This window comes from Tamandua tetradactyla, chromosome 18, assembly GCF_023851605.1.
Source record: "Tamandua tetradactyla isolate mTamTet1 chromosome 18, mTamTet1.pri, whole genome shotgun sequence".
NCBI lineage: Eukaryota > Metazoa > Chordata > Mammalia > Pilosa > Myrmecophagidae > Tamandua > Tamandua tetradactyla.
In genome coordinates, this window is record NC_135344.1 from 50753114 (window position 1) to 50769593 (window position 16480).

General features: G+C 36.1%; 1 protein-coding gene across 2 annotated transcripts in view; it reads left to right on the plus strand.

Annotated features, from left to right (window-relative positions):
• GAREM1 (GRB2 associated regulator of MAPK1 subtype 1) overlaps positions 1-16480 on the plus strand; it is a 209145-nt gene that overhangs the window by 70248 nt on the left and 122417 nt on the right. For both annotated transcript variants that reach the window (XM_077135687.1, XM_077135688.1), the window contains exon 2: positions 5529-5669. In XM_077135687.1, coding sequence (XP_076991802.1) covers positions 5529-5669 — 141 coding nt within the window. The remainder of the gene's footprint in view (positions 1-5528; positions 5670-16480) is intronic.

Genomic DNA, 16480 nt, shown 5'->3' on the forward strand with positions numbered 1-16480 from the left:
ATTCAATATTGTTAAGATGGCAGTACTGCCCAAACTGATCTACAGATTCAACACAGTCACTGTCAAGCTACCAGCTTGCGTTTCTGCAGAAACTGGCAAGCTGATCCTAAAGTTCATATGGAAATGCAGCGGTCTCCAAATAGCCAAAACAGTCTTGAAAAAGAACAATGTTTGAGGACTCAGATTTCCCAATTTCAAAACTTATTACAAAGCTACGGTAATCAAGACAATGTGGTACTCTATCAGGATAGATATATAGATCAATAGAGTAGTATTGAGAGACCAGAAATAAATGCTTACATTTATGATCAGTTAATTTTCAACTAAGGTGCCAATTTTGGGGTGGGGGGAGCGGGGCAAAATAATTTTTTCAGTAGTTGGAACTGGAACACCTGGATATCCACATGCAAAAGAATGAATTTGGATCCCTACTTCATACCATAGGCAAAAATGAAAATGGACCATAAATGTATTTGCAAGAGCTAAACTATAAAACTCTCCGAAACTAGAAAACATAGGCATAAATCTTCATGACTTGGGGTAGGCAATGATTTCTTAGTTCTAAGCCCAGACAAGCAACAAAATAAAAAAATAAATAGAATTTCATAAAAATTAAAAGCTTGTACTTCAAAGGACATCATCAAGGAATTGAAGATGATCCATGGAATACAGAAGATTTTTGCAGCTTGTATATCTGGTAAGGGGCTTTTTTAACAAATACATAAAGAACTCTTAAAACTAAAGAATAAAAAAGACAGTGCAATTTAAAGAGTGGCAAAAAATTTGAATAAACATTTCTTTAGAGAAAATATACAGATGACCAATAAGTACTTGAAAAGATGCTCAACATCAGTAGTCATCAGGGGAATGCAAATCAAAGCCACAATGAGATACCACTTCACACTCACTAGCATGTCAATCACTAAAAAGACAAAAACAAGTTTTCATTTAAAATTATTCCTCGCTCATTTATCTAACAATTTACTGAAATTTAAATTCTGTCTTCTTTATACAAGGCAACATGGGGGTGAGCAAAAATATAAATAAGACTTGGAACCTGCATTTAAGAAGTTGTAAGAGAAATGTAGTCATTTGAGTATTTATTTGAGTTAGAGGATTTCATTCCACATGAAAAAGATAATAAGGTCAAATAAATACATAATTAAAGTTAAGCAACACCATTTATTACCAATGAGGAAGTATACGTATAATGTTATCACTTGATCAGCTTTGCTTTTTTAAAAAATATTTTTATTGACAAATCTTCACAAAAATATGGTCTACACATGGTGTATAATCAGTGGCTCACAATATCATTAATAGTTGTGTGTTATCACCATTATCATTTTTAGAACATTTGCATCACTCTAGAAAAAGAAAAAGAAAAAACCCATACATCACATACCCCTTACCCCTCTCATTTACTGCTAGTATTTCAAGCTACCCAATTTATTTTGCCTCTTACCCTTTATTATCTATTTATTTTTTTTATCCGTATTTTTTTTTACTCATCTCTCCATACCTTAGATGAAAGGAACATCAGATACAAGGTTTTCACAATCATATAGTCACATTGTAAAAATTTTATCATTATACAATCATCTTCAAGAATCAAAGCTTGCTGGAACACAGCTCAGCAGTTTCAGTTACTTCCCTCCAGCCACACCAACACACCATACACTAAAAAGGCATATTGTTATAATGTATAAGGATAACCTCCAGAATAATCTCTCAACCCTGTTTGAAATCTCTCAGCCACTAAAGCTTTATTTTGTTTCATTTTTCTCTTCCCCTTTTGGTCAGAAAGGCTTTTCATGATGCCAAGGTCTCAGTGAATCCCGGGAGTTTTGTCCCATGTTGCCAGGGATATTTACACCCCTGGGAGTCATGTCCCACGTATGGGGGAGGACGGTGAGTTCACCTGCCAAGTTGGCTTAGAGAGAGAGGCCACATCTAGGCAACAAAAGTGGCTCTCTTGGGGTGACTCTTAGGCATAATTTTAAGTAGGCTTACCCTGTCCTTTGCAAAAATAAGTTTCATAGAGGTGAACCCCAAGATCGAAGGCTCAGCCTATTGATTTGATTGCCCCCACTGCTTACAAGAATATCTGGGAGAGTTGAATATTTCCTCCTTTCTCCTCAGTCCCCCAAGGGAACTTTGCAGATACTTCCTTATTCCTGCCCATAGTACTCTAGGATATATAAGGGTGTTACACTAACCTGGACAAATGAACAAGATCTCATGCCCTATTCAAGATTCCATGTACTTGTATTCAAGATTCCTTGTACTTATCAGCTTTACTTTTTTTTCATTCTTCTTCTTTTCTTTTTTATCTTTTCTAGCTTTGCTTTTAATATTGATAAAATAAAATAATGCACAGCTGTTAAATTAGACTTATAATGAGTGGCAACAGAGAAATCATGTAATTTATTAATTTACTTATTGTTGATAAATTTAGCTATGATACAAGGAACAGTTTATGTGCATAGATGAAAAAAACCACTAAGTTCTGTTCATCTCATTGTCATTATACATGTTTTAATTACCTTATTTTAATAGAGCTTTACTTGTTAGCCCACAAATACTTGAATATCTACCCTGGACAGGACTCTACTAATGTTCTGAAAAAAAACAAGGTTATCAGGGATGAGAGCAAATTTCAAAAAGAAAGAAAAAACGATATAAGATCATATATTTGCTGTGCACAGTGGAATGTCAGGTATTTTAGGATCTGAAAGGTTTAAAAGCACATGCCTTCTATGGACAAACTACATGAAGAACAAGGAGGCACAAATATGGAAAATCAAATATGTTTTAATTTACTACCTGCTGAAATCACATGATAAAGAGAATTATGTAAAATCACACGTAATATTTTTCTTGGTTTTTTTTAACTATGGTTTGTGACATGAGAATAGCAAAACAAACATGGATATGTGTTTTGTTTTCTAGATTCATCCCAATCTTAATAGCACACTCAACAGTCAGCTAACAGGTGTATCAAAACTCTGTAAATCATCACTGTAAGTCATCATCTGAGTTCACTTGTGTTTCATCTTCATGCTTTTAGAAGAAAATAAGCAGTTCATAGACATTTGAGTTCCATAAGAAATGCTGTGTAACTATTTAAATTGATTTATACTTAACCTAAATGATTCACACACAGAAGTACTATAGTTAACGTAGCAACTTCAGATACGTTCAAGTGTAGTGATAATTGGTTTAGAGAGGATCTCATCCAACAGCCATGTGTTGTCTGAAATATCTTGGTTCCTTAAATCCTGCAGCCATGTGTCTCAAACTTGATTGCTATATGGTCCAGTTTTAAATGGAAAGAATGCTTATAACTCCCAGTGTTTAATTATTTTTATTAGAATACCATTTAAATATGCATAAGCATGAAAATTCGACCTAAGTCCCTTGTGCTCATAACTCTAAAGCAAATTTACAAATTAAGTATACAGAATAAACAAAGTGATAAAGTCAGTATATGTAAGTGACCAGTATTCTGATCAGGACTCGGAAAATCCTCATGAAGGTAGCATTTCAGCTAGACTTTCATGAATGAGTATGTTAGGACCTAAGTAAATAATAGGGATTGAGAGATGTCGAAAAGGCCCAGATGCATGACAGTGAGCGTACATGTGGAACAAGGAATGGTTTCTCTGGCTCTAGGGTAGGGTGTAGGGGAGATGAAGTTCCCTCTGGGACTAGATCATGGGGGCCTTGCATTCAGGCTCAGGAATTAAGGCCTAGTATATATGACCTATTGAGGGCATTTGAGCAAAAAATAAGATAAGCAGTGTTGTATTTTTTGAAAGGTTTATTTGGCAGCAATATATAAATAAATTAGAAGAATAAAAAACTGGAGATCAGACACAAGGTTTTCATAATCACACAGTCACATTGATTGTATAATGATATAGCTTTCGCATCTTCAGTGATATAGCTTGATGTAGCATCAACATGGCTGCTGGAACCCAGCTCTACATTTTCAGGCACTTCCCTCCGGCCTCTCTGTTACACGTTAACTGAAAAGGTGATATCTATTTAATGCATAAGAATAACCTCCAGGATAACCTCTCGACTCTGTTTGGAATCTCTCAGCCATTGACACTTTATTTTGTCTCATTTCTCTCTTACCCTTTTCAGTAGAGAAGTTTTCTCAACCTTCGTGCTGAGTCCCACCTCATTCTAGGATTTCTGTCCCATGTTGCCAGGAAGGTCCACACCCCTGCGAGTCGTGTCTCATGTAGAGAGGGGGAGGGTAGTGAGTTTGCTTGTTGTGTTGGCTGGGAGAGAGAGGCCACATCTAAGCAACAAAAGACCTTCTCTTGGGGGTGACTCTAAGGCCTAATTTTAAGTAGGCTTGACCTATCCTATTGAGGGTTAAGTTTCATATGAACATACGCCAAGATTGGGGGCTCAGCCTATTGCTTTGGTTGTCCCCACTACTTGTGAGAAGATCAAAAATTCTCTACTTGGGGAAGTTGAATTTTTCCCCTTTCTCACCTTTCCCCCAAGGGAACTTTGCAAATACTTTGTTATTCACTGTTCAAATCCTTCTGGAATTTATCCAGGCAACACTCTGGACAAACCTACAAAATCTCATGGCCTACTCAAGATTCCATGTACTTATGGTGTTCAATTGAGTTACAAGAATAATAAATGTAAAAAAATAAAAGGGGAAGACTAATTGTTTTCTGGGTAAAGGAAATAAGCCTTTTCAAGTATCATCTTTGAGTGTTTAAAATTATTAAACTCTGATTAATTAGTGGAATGTATTTCTCTTTTGAAATATTTTATCAGTTCAAATGCTAAAATGGTACTTAAGAAAATAATAAAATGAAAAATAAATTCATTTGTGTGCCACAAAGCTTTATTGTTTTTAATTGATGGGAAGTTTGGTAGGAGGCCAAACAGAGCTGGCAAAACATACAAGTATTTCAGAGAAACTACGGCAATTTTAAATACTCTTTAAACAGAGAGATGAGAGTATTATTTATCTTTGGTAGTTAATAGTATAGTGATTAAAAGCATATGTTTTGGAATTAGTCTTACCTAGATTTGAATCCCCTCTTTTATACCTATTAAGTATGTGAGCTTAAACAGGTTACTTAACACTCTAAACCTTGATCTTTCTGCAAAGAAGGAAAAATACCTGCCTCCCAAAGTTATCGTATTACATGAAAAAAATAAATGAAAAGCATCTAATTCAGTGCTTAACCCATTGTTGCTCTCAGTAAATGGCTGTATTTTTATCCTTGAAGTATAGTCATTTAGCTGTGATGAGGTACTTGAAAATCTGCTTCTAAATAAGTGGAATACATTTTTTTTTGGGATCCTGTGAACATTCTCAACTTGGTATGTAATACATATTTTATTGCTAATTCAGAGGTGAATTTTATTTCATTTTGGGATGAACTATCAACTTCTGCATTGGTGAACTTTTAACTAATAGAATTTTATGTAGGGTGTGTAGTAAGTAGGTGCTACTTCAAAGTCTTATGTAAAATTCTATTTTCCAGGTGAGTGCATAGAAGGACTGCGAGAAAATGACTATCTTCTGATTCATTCATGCCGTCAGTGGACAACCATCACTGCCCATAGCTTGGAAGAGGGGCACTATGTCATTGGGCCAAAGATAGAGATTCCAGTACATTATGCAGGTGAGACTCTTCTTAAGGGGCAAGAAAAGGCAGAGAGAAGGATATATGAATATGTTATTTTTTTTCCCCTTCATGATGGCAAAATAGGAATTTTCTATAAGCTAAAGAATAGAATTACTTAAGAAAAGAATAGTCAAAAAACGCTTTGCATGTGGTTATTTTATTGACTGGTGAAAACCTGGATTAATTTTTATAGGTAATTCTAATGCATGTAGTTAAACTCATTCTTAATATGTATTTATAATATTTATAAAAGTTACATTATAATTATATTTATGTATTTGTAAGATGAAAATTCTACAAACACAATGAACATCTTTGTGCTCTTAATATTAAAAATCAGTATTTGTAGCCAGTTCAGATGGCTGTGTACAACTTGTAAATTGTTTTTGTTAAGGACTTCGATGTAATATTTTCATAAGAAACTAGCTCTGAGTGAGCATTGTGGTTTAATATTTTTATTTTTATTTTTTTTGGCATGGGCAGGCACCAGGAATCGAACCCGGGTCCGGCATGGCAGGCCAGAATTCTGCCTGCTGAGCCACTGCCGCACTGCCCTTTGGTTTAATTTTAAAAGTATTGTTTTAAAACGATACCCAGACATGTCTTTCTTTTTAACTAGGCTTTTCAAGGATAGGCAGTTGATATGACTTCATAGCCTCCAGGGTCCTCCTTTAGTTAAATAAGGATCAAACCTGCCTTCTCACCTCATTTTAAACTCCATTGATTTTAACAGCTGTCATTCAACTAATTTGCATTGAAAACATTCTGTAACTTTTCTATGAGCGTGGAATATATTGAGTGGCTTGAAAAATTTTTCTGTAGTGGTGGCTTCCAAATACAGTTTTTAAAAAAAACTTATATTACCCTGTGCTTTCTTCTGCTGCTTATAGTTTCTTATATAAATGACCTTGATCTTCTGTTACTCAGTTTTTGAAAAGTCTGTAGCAGTACCCTTTAATCAATTAACTATCAGTGCTTTAATCCTAGACCCTAGTGTGTTTTTGAGGGAAACCTCTACAATATCCAGAGATGTGTCTGTTTGGAAAAGGGAACTTGCTGTTTGGAAAGGGAACTTGCTGTATTCTCACTATCTAAAATGGTAGCAGTGGTTGGTGTTCAATAAATACATAGTAAATGAATGAATGAGTAATTTGGTATAGGTTTTGGTTCCTAGGCATCTTTGTCCACTGCTTGTATGGCCAGGGGATCACTGACCTACTCAGAAATCTCTCTTCCTGCCTCTAAAAAGTTAAAGAAACAGTTTCTGTCACCTGAAATGTCCTTTGGAATATATTTCCTAATGCTAGACGTAGCCTTCATGGAAAAAGGAGAAGAATATAACTGCAGGAAAGTATCACACCATGATTTCGGGAGCCAGGCAAAAAAGGGGCAGATTTCCTAAGGCAGAGAATAGTACAATCCTGATCTGCCCAGTCTGTCTTGAACGTGATTTGTGCAAAATGTGAGGTCTGTGCTATTTTTTAGCAAACTTCTAAGAACAGAAATTAACCCAAACTTATAAAAACTGAAAAGAAAGGCATGAAATTGTGCTTCACCTTGTATGTAATTTTATTTGATCTGCTGCATTCTTCTGTTAGTAGATTTTTTAAAAATCTTTCCCTCATCACCGTTCTGAATAGCACTGTCAAATCAATCTTCCATTAAAAATGCTTTCATTTCTATGATTTCCTCAAATTCCCTCAGAAAGTCCTTGCTGCTCTTGGAGTCTTTGACTTGTTTAAGTCTGACAGGCCAATTCTAGTCTGTTTTTCCAAACATACTTCCTCTGCTCTCAAGAGTGAATCTTCCACTCTAGCCGGTCATCTCACTGTTTCCTGCACATACTGGACACTTTTCCATTTATGCAGTCTCTGCATTGAGTAGCCTCCCCCGCCATACTGCTTCTCAGATCCTGCCATTGCCTCAGGAGGGAGCAGCCCTCCTCCGCTGTCCCAGTGTGGTCCCCTGTTGTGTTTATTGTGCACCGCATTCCTTTGGTGCATACATACACCGTCTTTGTTCAGCTACCTTTTCCTGTGTTCCTACATCTCTTCACTCACCAGTTGGACTGTCCACTCCATAATAGGAAAAGCCACTTCTAAACCATCTCTGTGAATCCTTTGGCTTTGTACATAAAAATTAAAATTCTGTGTGGCTATGCATGCTCAGTCCAAGCCGTGATTGTCAAACTTTGGCTGCTCACTGGAATCACTTTTGGAGCTTTAAAAATAACTGTTGCCTGGGATCCACACCCAGTTCTGACTTAATTGGTCTGGAGTTTGGACTGGTCATCAGAATTTTAAAAGCTCCCACAGTGGTTCCAATGTGTGGTCAAGGTTAGAAATGCATCTTTCTGGGGTGACCATCCACAGTGCCACATGGTTAGAAGATGTGTAAGCTTTCTCCTATACACCTACAGGTATTGCAATGTCTTAGTGTTTTGAACATATTTTTATTAAAAGCCATTCAATTTTCACTGGGAAGAAAGTATGTTCAGTAATTTATAGCTGCAAGGAAGATGATGGGAAACCAGGCATCATGTTGGAAGTGATACATATATTTTTTAAGGTTCCAATATTAAAAGGAAACATGGTCACTAAGATCACACACTTGGCAAAAAATGAGAGAATGTATATTAAAGGAAGTAAATCGTGAAACAGGACCAAAAGGTTAATGAGATAATTTGATATTAGACAAAATGAAATGGATGTTCATGGGTGTCAAGTCTGAATGTTCTAAGCAGATTCTTCCTAAATTGCTTCAGCAAGAAGCTTAGGTAGGAGTTTTGAGGTATGAATTGATATAGTTGATCATTTTATTTTGGGCTTCGCATATTAAGATAACACCCAGAAACTTGCTTTACAAATAGAGACCAATTTAGTGACTTACTAGTTAAAAAAAAAAATTATCCTTTAGGTTAATGGGTGAACAAGAAGACAATGCATTTTGATTATATCTGATTATAGTGTAAAATTGAGACTCGTGAATCCTGATAAGATCATTTCAGAAATTTTAGTTGGATGTATTTGTTTCTAAGAACATATTTATTAGTCTTTGGAATAGCAAGCATAAAGTAAATTGTAAAGATCAAAAATACCAGTTATGTCTCTAGGTTATTTGTGATCTAAGTTTAATTAGTAGAGGAAACCCTTTATTATTCATGTTTTACTAATTTATCAGAATCTTAACTGCATTGAAATTAATCTCTTTCTCTTTGAAGAAAATGAATAAATAATTAATAATGTAAAGAAGTTTAACATAATAATAAGCCCACCAGCTTTGTAATCAAACAACTTAGTTTGATTCCTGATTCTGCCCTTTATGTCTGTATTACCTGGGGCAAGTTAGGAAATCTCTTGATCTTAGTTTCCCCATCTATAAAGTTGCCATCATTATAGTGTATTTATCTTAGGGTATGGTGAATTGCAGAAGATGTAATGCAAGTGAAACACCTTTCAAAGGGTTTTCCACTTACTAAGCATCCCATGAATGTTAATGGTGATGATTATGATAATGATAACAACAAAATGTTTCTAAGGATTTCATTCTTTATTTTGAACTTCTGATTCCAAGTTAAATTACTTTGCTGCTCATGAAAGGAGGCTGAACACTGACTTTTGAACATCTTTTTTTTTAACTTTTTTTTTAAGGTTGCAGTAGTATAATATACTCCCTTATACTATTTTCCCTTTTCTACCCATTTTAAACATTTTGTCACTTAAAAAAAATCATTTATTCTGTCTCTCATGCTCTCCTCCTCCCTCCTTCCCCCTCCTTCTCTCCTTCAACACACAACACAGACACACAATTTATTTTTTTTGAGCCATTTGAGAGTAGGTGGCATGTAACTCCCTAATCTTTCACTCTGGATTTCCTAAGAACAAGGATATCCTTTTATGTAACTACTGTACTGTTAGCAAATTCAGAATATTTAACTGTGATACAAAACTTTAATCTACAGTCCATATTCTGATTTTGTCAGTTGTCTCAATATTGCCCTTATTTGCATTTTTTTCCCTCCATGACAGCATCCAGTCCAGGAATACTTATTGTATTTCATTGTCATGTCTCTTTAGTCTCCTTTAATCTGGAGAAGTACCTCAGACAATTTTGAAGAACACAGGCAAGTTTTATCGAATAGGTCTTGTTTCCTCTTGGTTAAATTCAGGGTTTGCTTTTTTGGCTGCATTACTATGTAAGTGATGGTGTGTCCTTCTCAGGGAATCACATCTGGAAGAATGGAAGTCTGTTTGCCCTTGTTGGTGAATTAATTTTGATAATTTGATTAAGGTGGTGCCTGGTTTATAATTACCATTTTCTTTTGTGACTCATAGGAAATTGAGAAGAGATACGTTGAGATTCTGAGTCACCTGGTCCTTCTCTAACTCTTCCCCTGCCACCTTGCCCAGATTGAGTAGCCATTTGTTGATTTCTGTCCGATTCCATTTTTGCTAGGAAAACAAGGCTTTGCCAACTTACCTCCACTGATTCCTTCTTAAACGTGTTACTTGCCATCCTATTGTAAGGAAGATCTTTTCCTTCTCTCCCATTTATTTTATTTGATTGCCTATTATTATCAGTAAGGGGAGTTATAGATTCTTATTTTATGCAAGGGTTACTATATTACTGTCCTTTTTAATTTTGATGCTCAAATTGTCCCAAATTTGGTATTTGGGTACAAGCTCGCACAGATGTCTTTGGAAAGTTCCCTTCATTTTTTTCAAGCATGCCACTATTTGGCACAGGTGGGCATTCTTGTCAGTTAGTAGATTGTTCCCAGCCAGTGGTGCTTCAGTGTCCTGTTCCAGGTAATGTCCTTCTGTTGTGTTCTCTGTAAGTGGTGTGCCTTGGAGTTATGCAGTGCATGGCCTACGCAGGGGATGCAGCTCTACCTGTATATATTCTGTAAGGTAGTAAAATTCAGCTTTTTACAGAAATCACAATTCTACGTGACTCCCCATATTTTATATCAGAGATGTCTATGAAATTCCTCAGGTGAAAAGAATTTCATAAAACTGAAAGAAAAAAATGTATCTTAAGTTCTTATCAGAACTGCGCTCTGAAATGGGGTTATAAGAATCTCTTTATTCTGAATTCTAACATGATTGGTTGTGCTCTGGGAAACAGAAATAAATATTTCCTTATTCTGGCAAAATAAGTTTTTGATTTTGGATAAAAGAAGTTTTCTCCACATAATAGTCGATTCTGAGAGAAAGAATATATTCAGTCAGCATCACTATTTTGCTAACAGCAAAACAACCACTTGAAAATATCGACATAATGTTTAGAAAAGTGATCGCTGCTTTCCCACAAGCTTTATTCAAAATGTATCCCAAACAAATTTTATTTCAACTTTCTTATTTCTTACTGCTACTCAAAGGGTAGCAATTTCCAGGAAATGTGCAATAGAGAACTCAGAATCTTTTTTGCATTTTGCCTACTCAAAACGCGAAAGTTACTGTCTGGTGCTTTTCAGACATTGCTAATTCATCCTTCACTTCCAGCCCCCTGTTTTGTTTTGTTTTGTTTTTTCCACAACCACACAGTCACACTGTGAAATCTATATCATTATACAATCATCTTCAAGAAACATGGCTACTGGAGCACTGCTCTGCATTTTCAGACAGTGCTCTCCAGCCTCTCCATTACACCTTAACTAAACAGGTGATATCTACTTAATGCCTAAGAATAACCACCAGGATAACCTCCAGGATAACCTCTCAACTCTGTTTGGGATCTCTCAGCCATTGACACTTTGTCTCATTTCACGCTTCCCGGTTTGGATGAGAAGGTTTTCTCAATCCCTTGATGCTGAGTCCCAGCTCATTCTAGGATTTATGTCCCACGTTGCCAGGAAGGTCCACACCTCTGGGAGTCATGTCCCACGTAGAGAGGGGGAGGGCAGTGAGTTTTCTTGTCGCGTTGGCTGAGAGAGAGACCAGCCCCCTCTTTTTAACCTAACTTATTAAGCAAAAAAAATTTATTAAAAAAAGAAAATAAACCTAGTGCAAATTTCCATGGAAGAATGATTTTCATTTTACAGTTCACATGTCCGTTCCTCAAATTCCTCTGTCCCTGCAGCTCAGATCGGTACAGCCAAGTTGGTTCCCCCAGAAGCTCATGCTTCAGGGTTCCTCACTTACACTGGTCCCTTTCAAGCCTTAACCTAATTTTGTATTGATAATTTGATTTTTTTTTCTTTCATAATAATGTAATCTTCATTCCCCTCCAAAACCTAGATTTGTCCTTACCTCTGGAACGTTATTTGACTGCCTGAACCTCACATTTCTGATCTGTATAAAGTGGAGCTTTATCTTAGGAAATGTTGTAAAGGTTCTCTGTGATCTAACTTGTGTAAATGACTCAGCACTGTGCTTGGCACATGGTGATACTAGCTCCTCATTATCACCTGTACCATAAAAATCATATTAAAAAATACCAAGCAACAGACAAGAACCTCCATAGAAACAAAGCTTTGATCAGAATGTGAGCTGTCTTTGTATCATGTACTTCCCACAGATAATTTGGGAAATAATGGAATTTGGACTGGGTTTATGAAACTTTAAATCATTCAGAGGAATGCTTGCTATCATTATGAATGAACAGACACTGTCATCATGGATGAACAAATTGCTACTTGAACATACGCCTCTGAGATAAACCCTAGCCACGTTTGGCTTCTGTTTTTAAATTGTCATCCTTCTGCAAATCCGGTGAGAATCTGTAACAAGCTGAAATGATCTCACTACTTTCCCTTCTAGCTGGAATATGTACAGAAATAAGTGACACTTGAACATAGTGTTGGTAGAAAATTGCTTATACAGTCTTCAAGGCCCTTATGCAGGTGGATTTGTATCCGCAGTGCCTGTTTTTGAAAATGTGGGATGTGCAATGTCTGTCTCTCAGGCGAAATTATAGTAATGGGGTATCTAGCATAACCTTGAATTGCAATTACTGAACAAAAGGAAATGTTGAAACAAGCTAATTTTATTCTACTGGGTTCGAGTTTAATTAGCATGAATCATCATCCATTTACAGAAGTAACTTACCAGAGTTGAACAACAACACTTTGAGTACTTTATTGTATGGGATAAAATGTATGTGATAAAATGGAAAATAATACCCAAACTTTCTTTTAAAAAGCCCCAAGAACTAATATGTCATGCCAAGGAGCGTTATCTCAGCTGATTTTGGTGCTAATAAGTATTAGACATTTAACAAATAACGATTTTTTCATGGTTAAATTTTTAGGTCACAGTTAACTGAAATTTACTTTGGGCTTACTATTTCCAAGGCACTTTGTTAAATAAGCATTTTCCCTTTATTTTGTCACTTAACTTTCACAACCAACCTGCCAAGTGTGTTATATTATTACGCGTACTGCAGAGACAGAAACTGAGGTTAAGTGTCTCATGATATTATACAGCAGAAAGTGGTTTGAATCAAGAATATGACTCCACCTTCACCACTATCCCCTGGTAAGTACTAAACCCAGGAAGGTTTGTTCTTACTCTCCTAGGGAAAAGAGAAGTGTTAGAATTAGCTAGTAGGTTGAGTCAAGCTTTCACTTTTCTCTCTTTGCAAATGCAACTCCCTATTTGTATTCTGACCCTAGGAAGAATAAAGTAGATGTATGTGTCTTGACCTTTCCAAATTTACAGCTCATAACATAGAGGTGACATCTCCATCTCCTAGTAAATTACCAGGAAGAAAGAGCGTACAGCAAGGTAGTCTTCCAGTAGAGCCTTTGCCAATGGAGAGGATAATGCCTGGGTACCTTTGGGGTGAAGGGAAGTTTGGGAAAAGGGTCTTTTAAGTGGTGGGTGAGAAGTTGGTGATCTTCAAACAAGCAGTCTCAATGAATGAAAGGGGGGGAAACTGGATTGCAAAAGGGGATTAAAAATGAGTGGAAGGTGAGGTGCATGCTGATTCGGTGGTAGAATGCTCACCTTTCATGCGGGAGACCCCAGGTTCGATTCCCAGACCATGCACCCCAGCTCCCCCCCCCAAAAAAAATAAGTGGAAGGTGAAATGACAAGCAAGGATCAATTATTTTTGTCTAAACCTTCCAAATTAAAGGGAAGCTACAGGGTAGTGAAAGATTTTTAAATATTTCATTTTTAAAAATAATTGCATCTGAGGCATCTTGCTAGTTTGAGGAGTGATTCAGAAGAGAAAACAGAGAAAAACTAATTAATATAATAGCCTGTGTCTGGGAAATTATGTCTCTTATTTTTTCCTTGAGATGCCTTTTCCCTTTCTCCTTCTTTACTTAATCATTTCATTTTTCTGGTGCTGTAACAGTGTTGTGACCATATACAAGGTGAATGCATCTTTTACACATGGATATTTTTCCTGATACGTTCTTTCCACACAAGGATAAGGAAATAGCATCTTCCTTTGATAGAAAGAAGAATTGAGTATTGTGCCCAGTCTTTGGCATAGCTTTCTATTTTCAGTCCTATTTGCTTAAGAGTATTAACCCAAAGAAATTTTAGTGCAAACAGTATTAGATGTTAGTGGGGAATTATTTTTGTTTTAGGTGTGAAAATTGTGTATGACAGTCAAAGACACACAAAAAATCCTTATTTTTTTTAGAGATGCATACTGATTTATTTAGAGGTGAATGGGATTTTAATTTTCTATGAAATACTTCAGCAAAAACAAGCAGATAAAAATAGATGAATATATGGCACAATGTTAAAGCTGTTAAATCTAGATGAATGGTACATGTTCATTATATCCTCCTCTACTTCCTATATGTTTGGAAATTTTTGTAATAAGAAGGAAAAAAATTGACTCCATGATATAGCAACCAGTGGCAAAGTTAGTTTTATTGCACAATTTTTAAGTGATGTTCTTACCAAACCACTTTGCTTCCATCTTTGAATCTTACTATATTCTTAAGTAATTTCCATAGGACACCTTTCACTAGGTTATTTTCTTCTAGCATTAAGTGATTGTGGAAACAACATAGTGAAAGTGAGCTAAGGAAGAAATAATTCTCTTTTTACAAAGTTGTGGAATTACCTGAGCTGGTGACTTCCTATAGAGATTTGTTTGGTCACCACATGTGGCAAGTTTCCAGGGGCTGGTCCAGTTGGTGGCAGTGATTTAAGTATAAAAGGGAGAAAGTTGTGTGTGTTTATTTTTGTAAGGTTGGTAAGAAATGTTTTTCCCCATTATTGTCTTCTTAAAATAAAAGTTTTATGGGAGATATGGGGAGGGGAAATAGGAACATATGCAGTGGAAGGTTATTTGGTGTTACTGGGTCACTTTTCTTGATTGCTATTTTCAGCCTATTTACTTTCAGATTTCTTGCAAATAACGTTCTGAATCCACCAATAGAAAGTCTAGGATAAAACAAACCAACAAACAAAAACAAGCTGGCACAAAATAAGGATAGCATTTGGGATTCAAAACTCAATGCTATTTGATGTTTTAAAAGATTTCCTCCAATTGCTGAATCATTAAATTGGCATCTCTTTTAGTCTCCAGTATCTTAAAGCAGCTAGAAAATTGTGGAATTGTAACCCATGTCAAACTCTGAAATATGTTCTACAACTAATTGTGGTGCTGTGCTTTGTAATTTCTTGCTTTTTTGTATATATGTTATTTTTCACAGAAAAAAAGTTGACTGTTAAGATAAAAAAATAATTATGCTTTCTAGCCTCCTATATTCTGGAGCAGCTAGAAGGAAAAATCTGAGAGGATTGTATAGTAAGTAGCCCATGACAGACTCTGGGATCTGTCCTGTAACTACTTGTGGAAGGGTGCTTTGGGAAATATTGCTTTTTTATTTCATTGCTTTGTATATATGTTATATTATACAATAAAAAGGTTATTAAAAAAGAAAGGTTTCCTCTTAGCTTTTAGAAATTGCTTTGACCATTTTCTCTTTGCAGAAAACAGACTTAATAAAGAATTCTAAAACTGAGGTTGTAATGCTAGTAAAACTTCCTGAAGTCACTCAACTCTGTTTCTTAGGTTGAAATTGCTTGCCTTTATGACTCACTATCTAGTGAAATTGTGTACTAGCTTTCTGTTACCTTGGCTCACCTGTCCGGGTAGTTGCCTGGTGTACTCGTACACAGAAAAAATGACTAACCTCATGTGGCATGTGAACTTTTATGACTTCTGAAACAAGAGTATCAGTGATTGAGACACGTCATGTTGATTTTTACGTAAGTATACATTACACAGTAGCTCCCACTTGTTAGAACAGGTTTACAGAAAATCATAGGGTTTGTCTCTATGTCAGGTCAAGCTGATGAGTGAGTGTGAGACAAGCAGTATAAACACAGAGCTTTTATTTTCTTGACATTAAAAATCATTGTAGCTCAGTCAAATGCAGTAGGTACTTACATATTTTAAATATACTGCATTTCACCCTTCATATTTTTATATTCCATAAATTTAACATTTGGTGACAATTATGCTTTTCCTTATCCCCCCTTCACACCGTTCCATTGTCCTAGCGTTCTTTCATTAATGAAACCATTCCCCTTGGGTGGAAATCTCTGTCCTCTGGTGACCCTTTCCTCCTTGCCTCCCAAGATGATTGTGTAATTGTGTGTGTCTTGTTGATTGTTGATTCTGTGTCACTATCTCACTCAGGACTGCTCTTCCTTCCAACCTGCCACCAGTGGGTCTCACTTAAGTGGCCTCACCTCCCCCCCGCCCCATCACTCTTTTATGCAGTTGTCTGATTATTTTTCCTCAGTGTAGCTCTGTTATTTTACCCCTGGCCAAAACTTTTCAGGGCTGTTCCCCCACATGGGTGTGGACTTGTTTTTCTAATGTTGGGG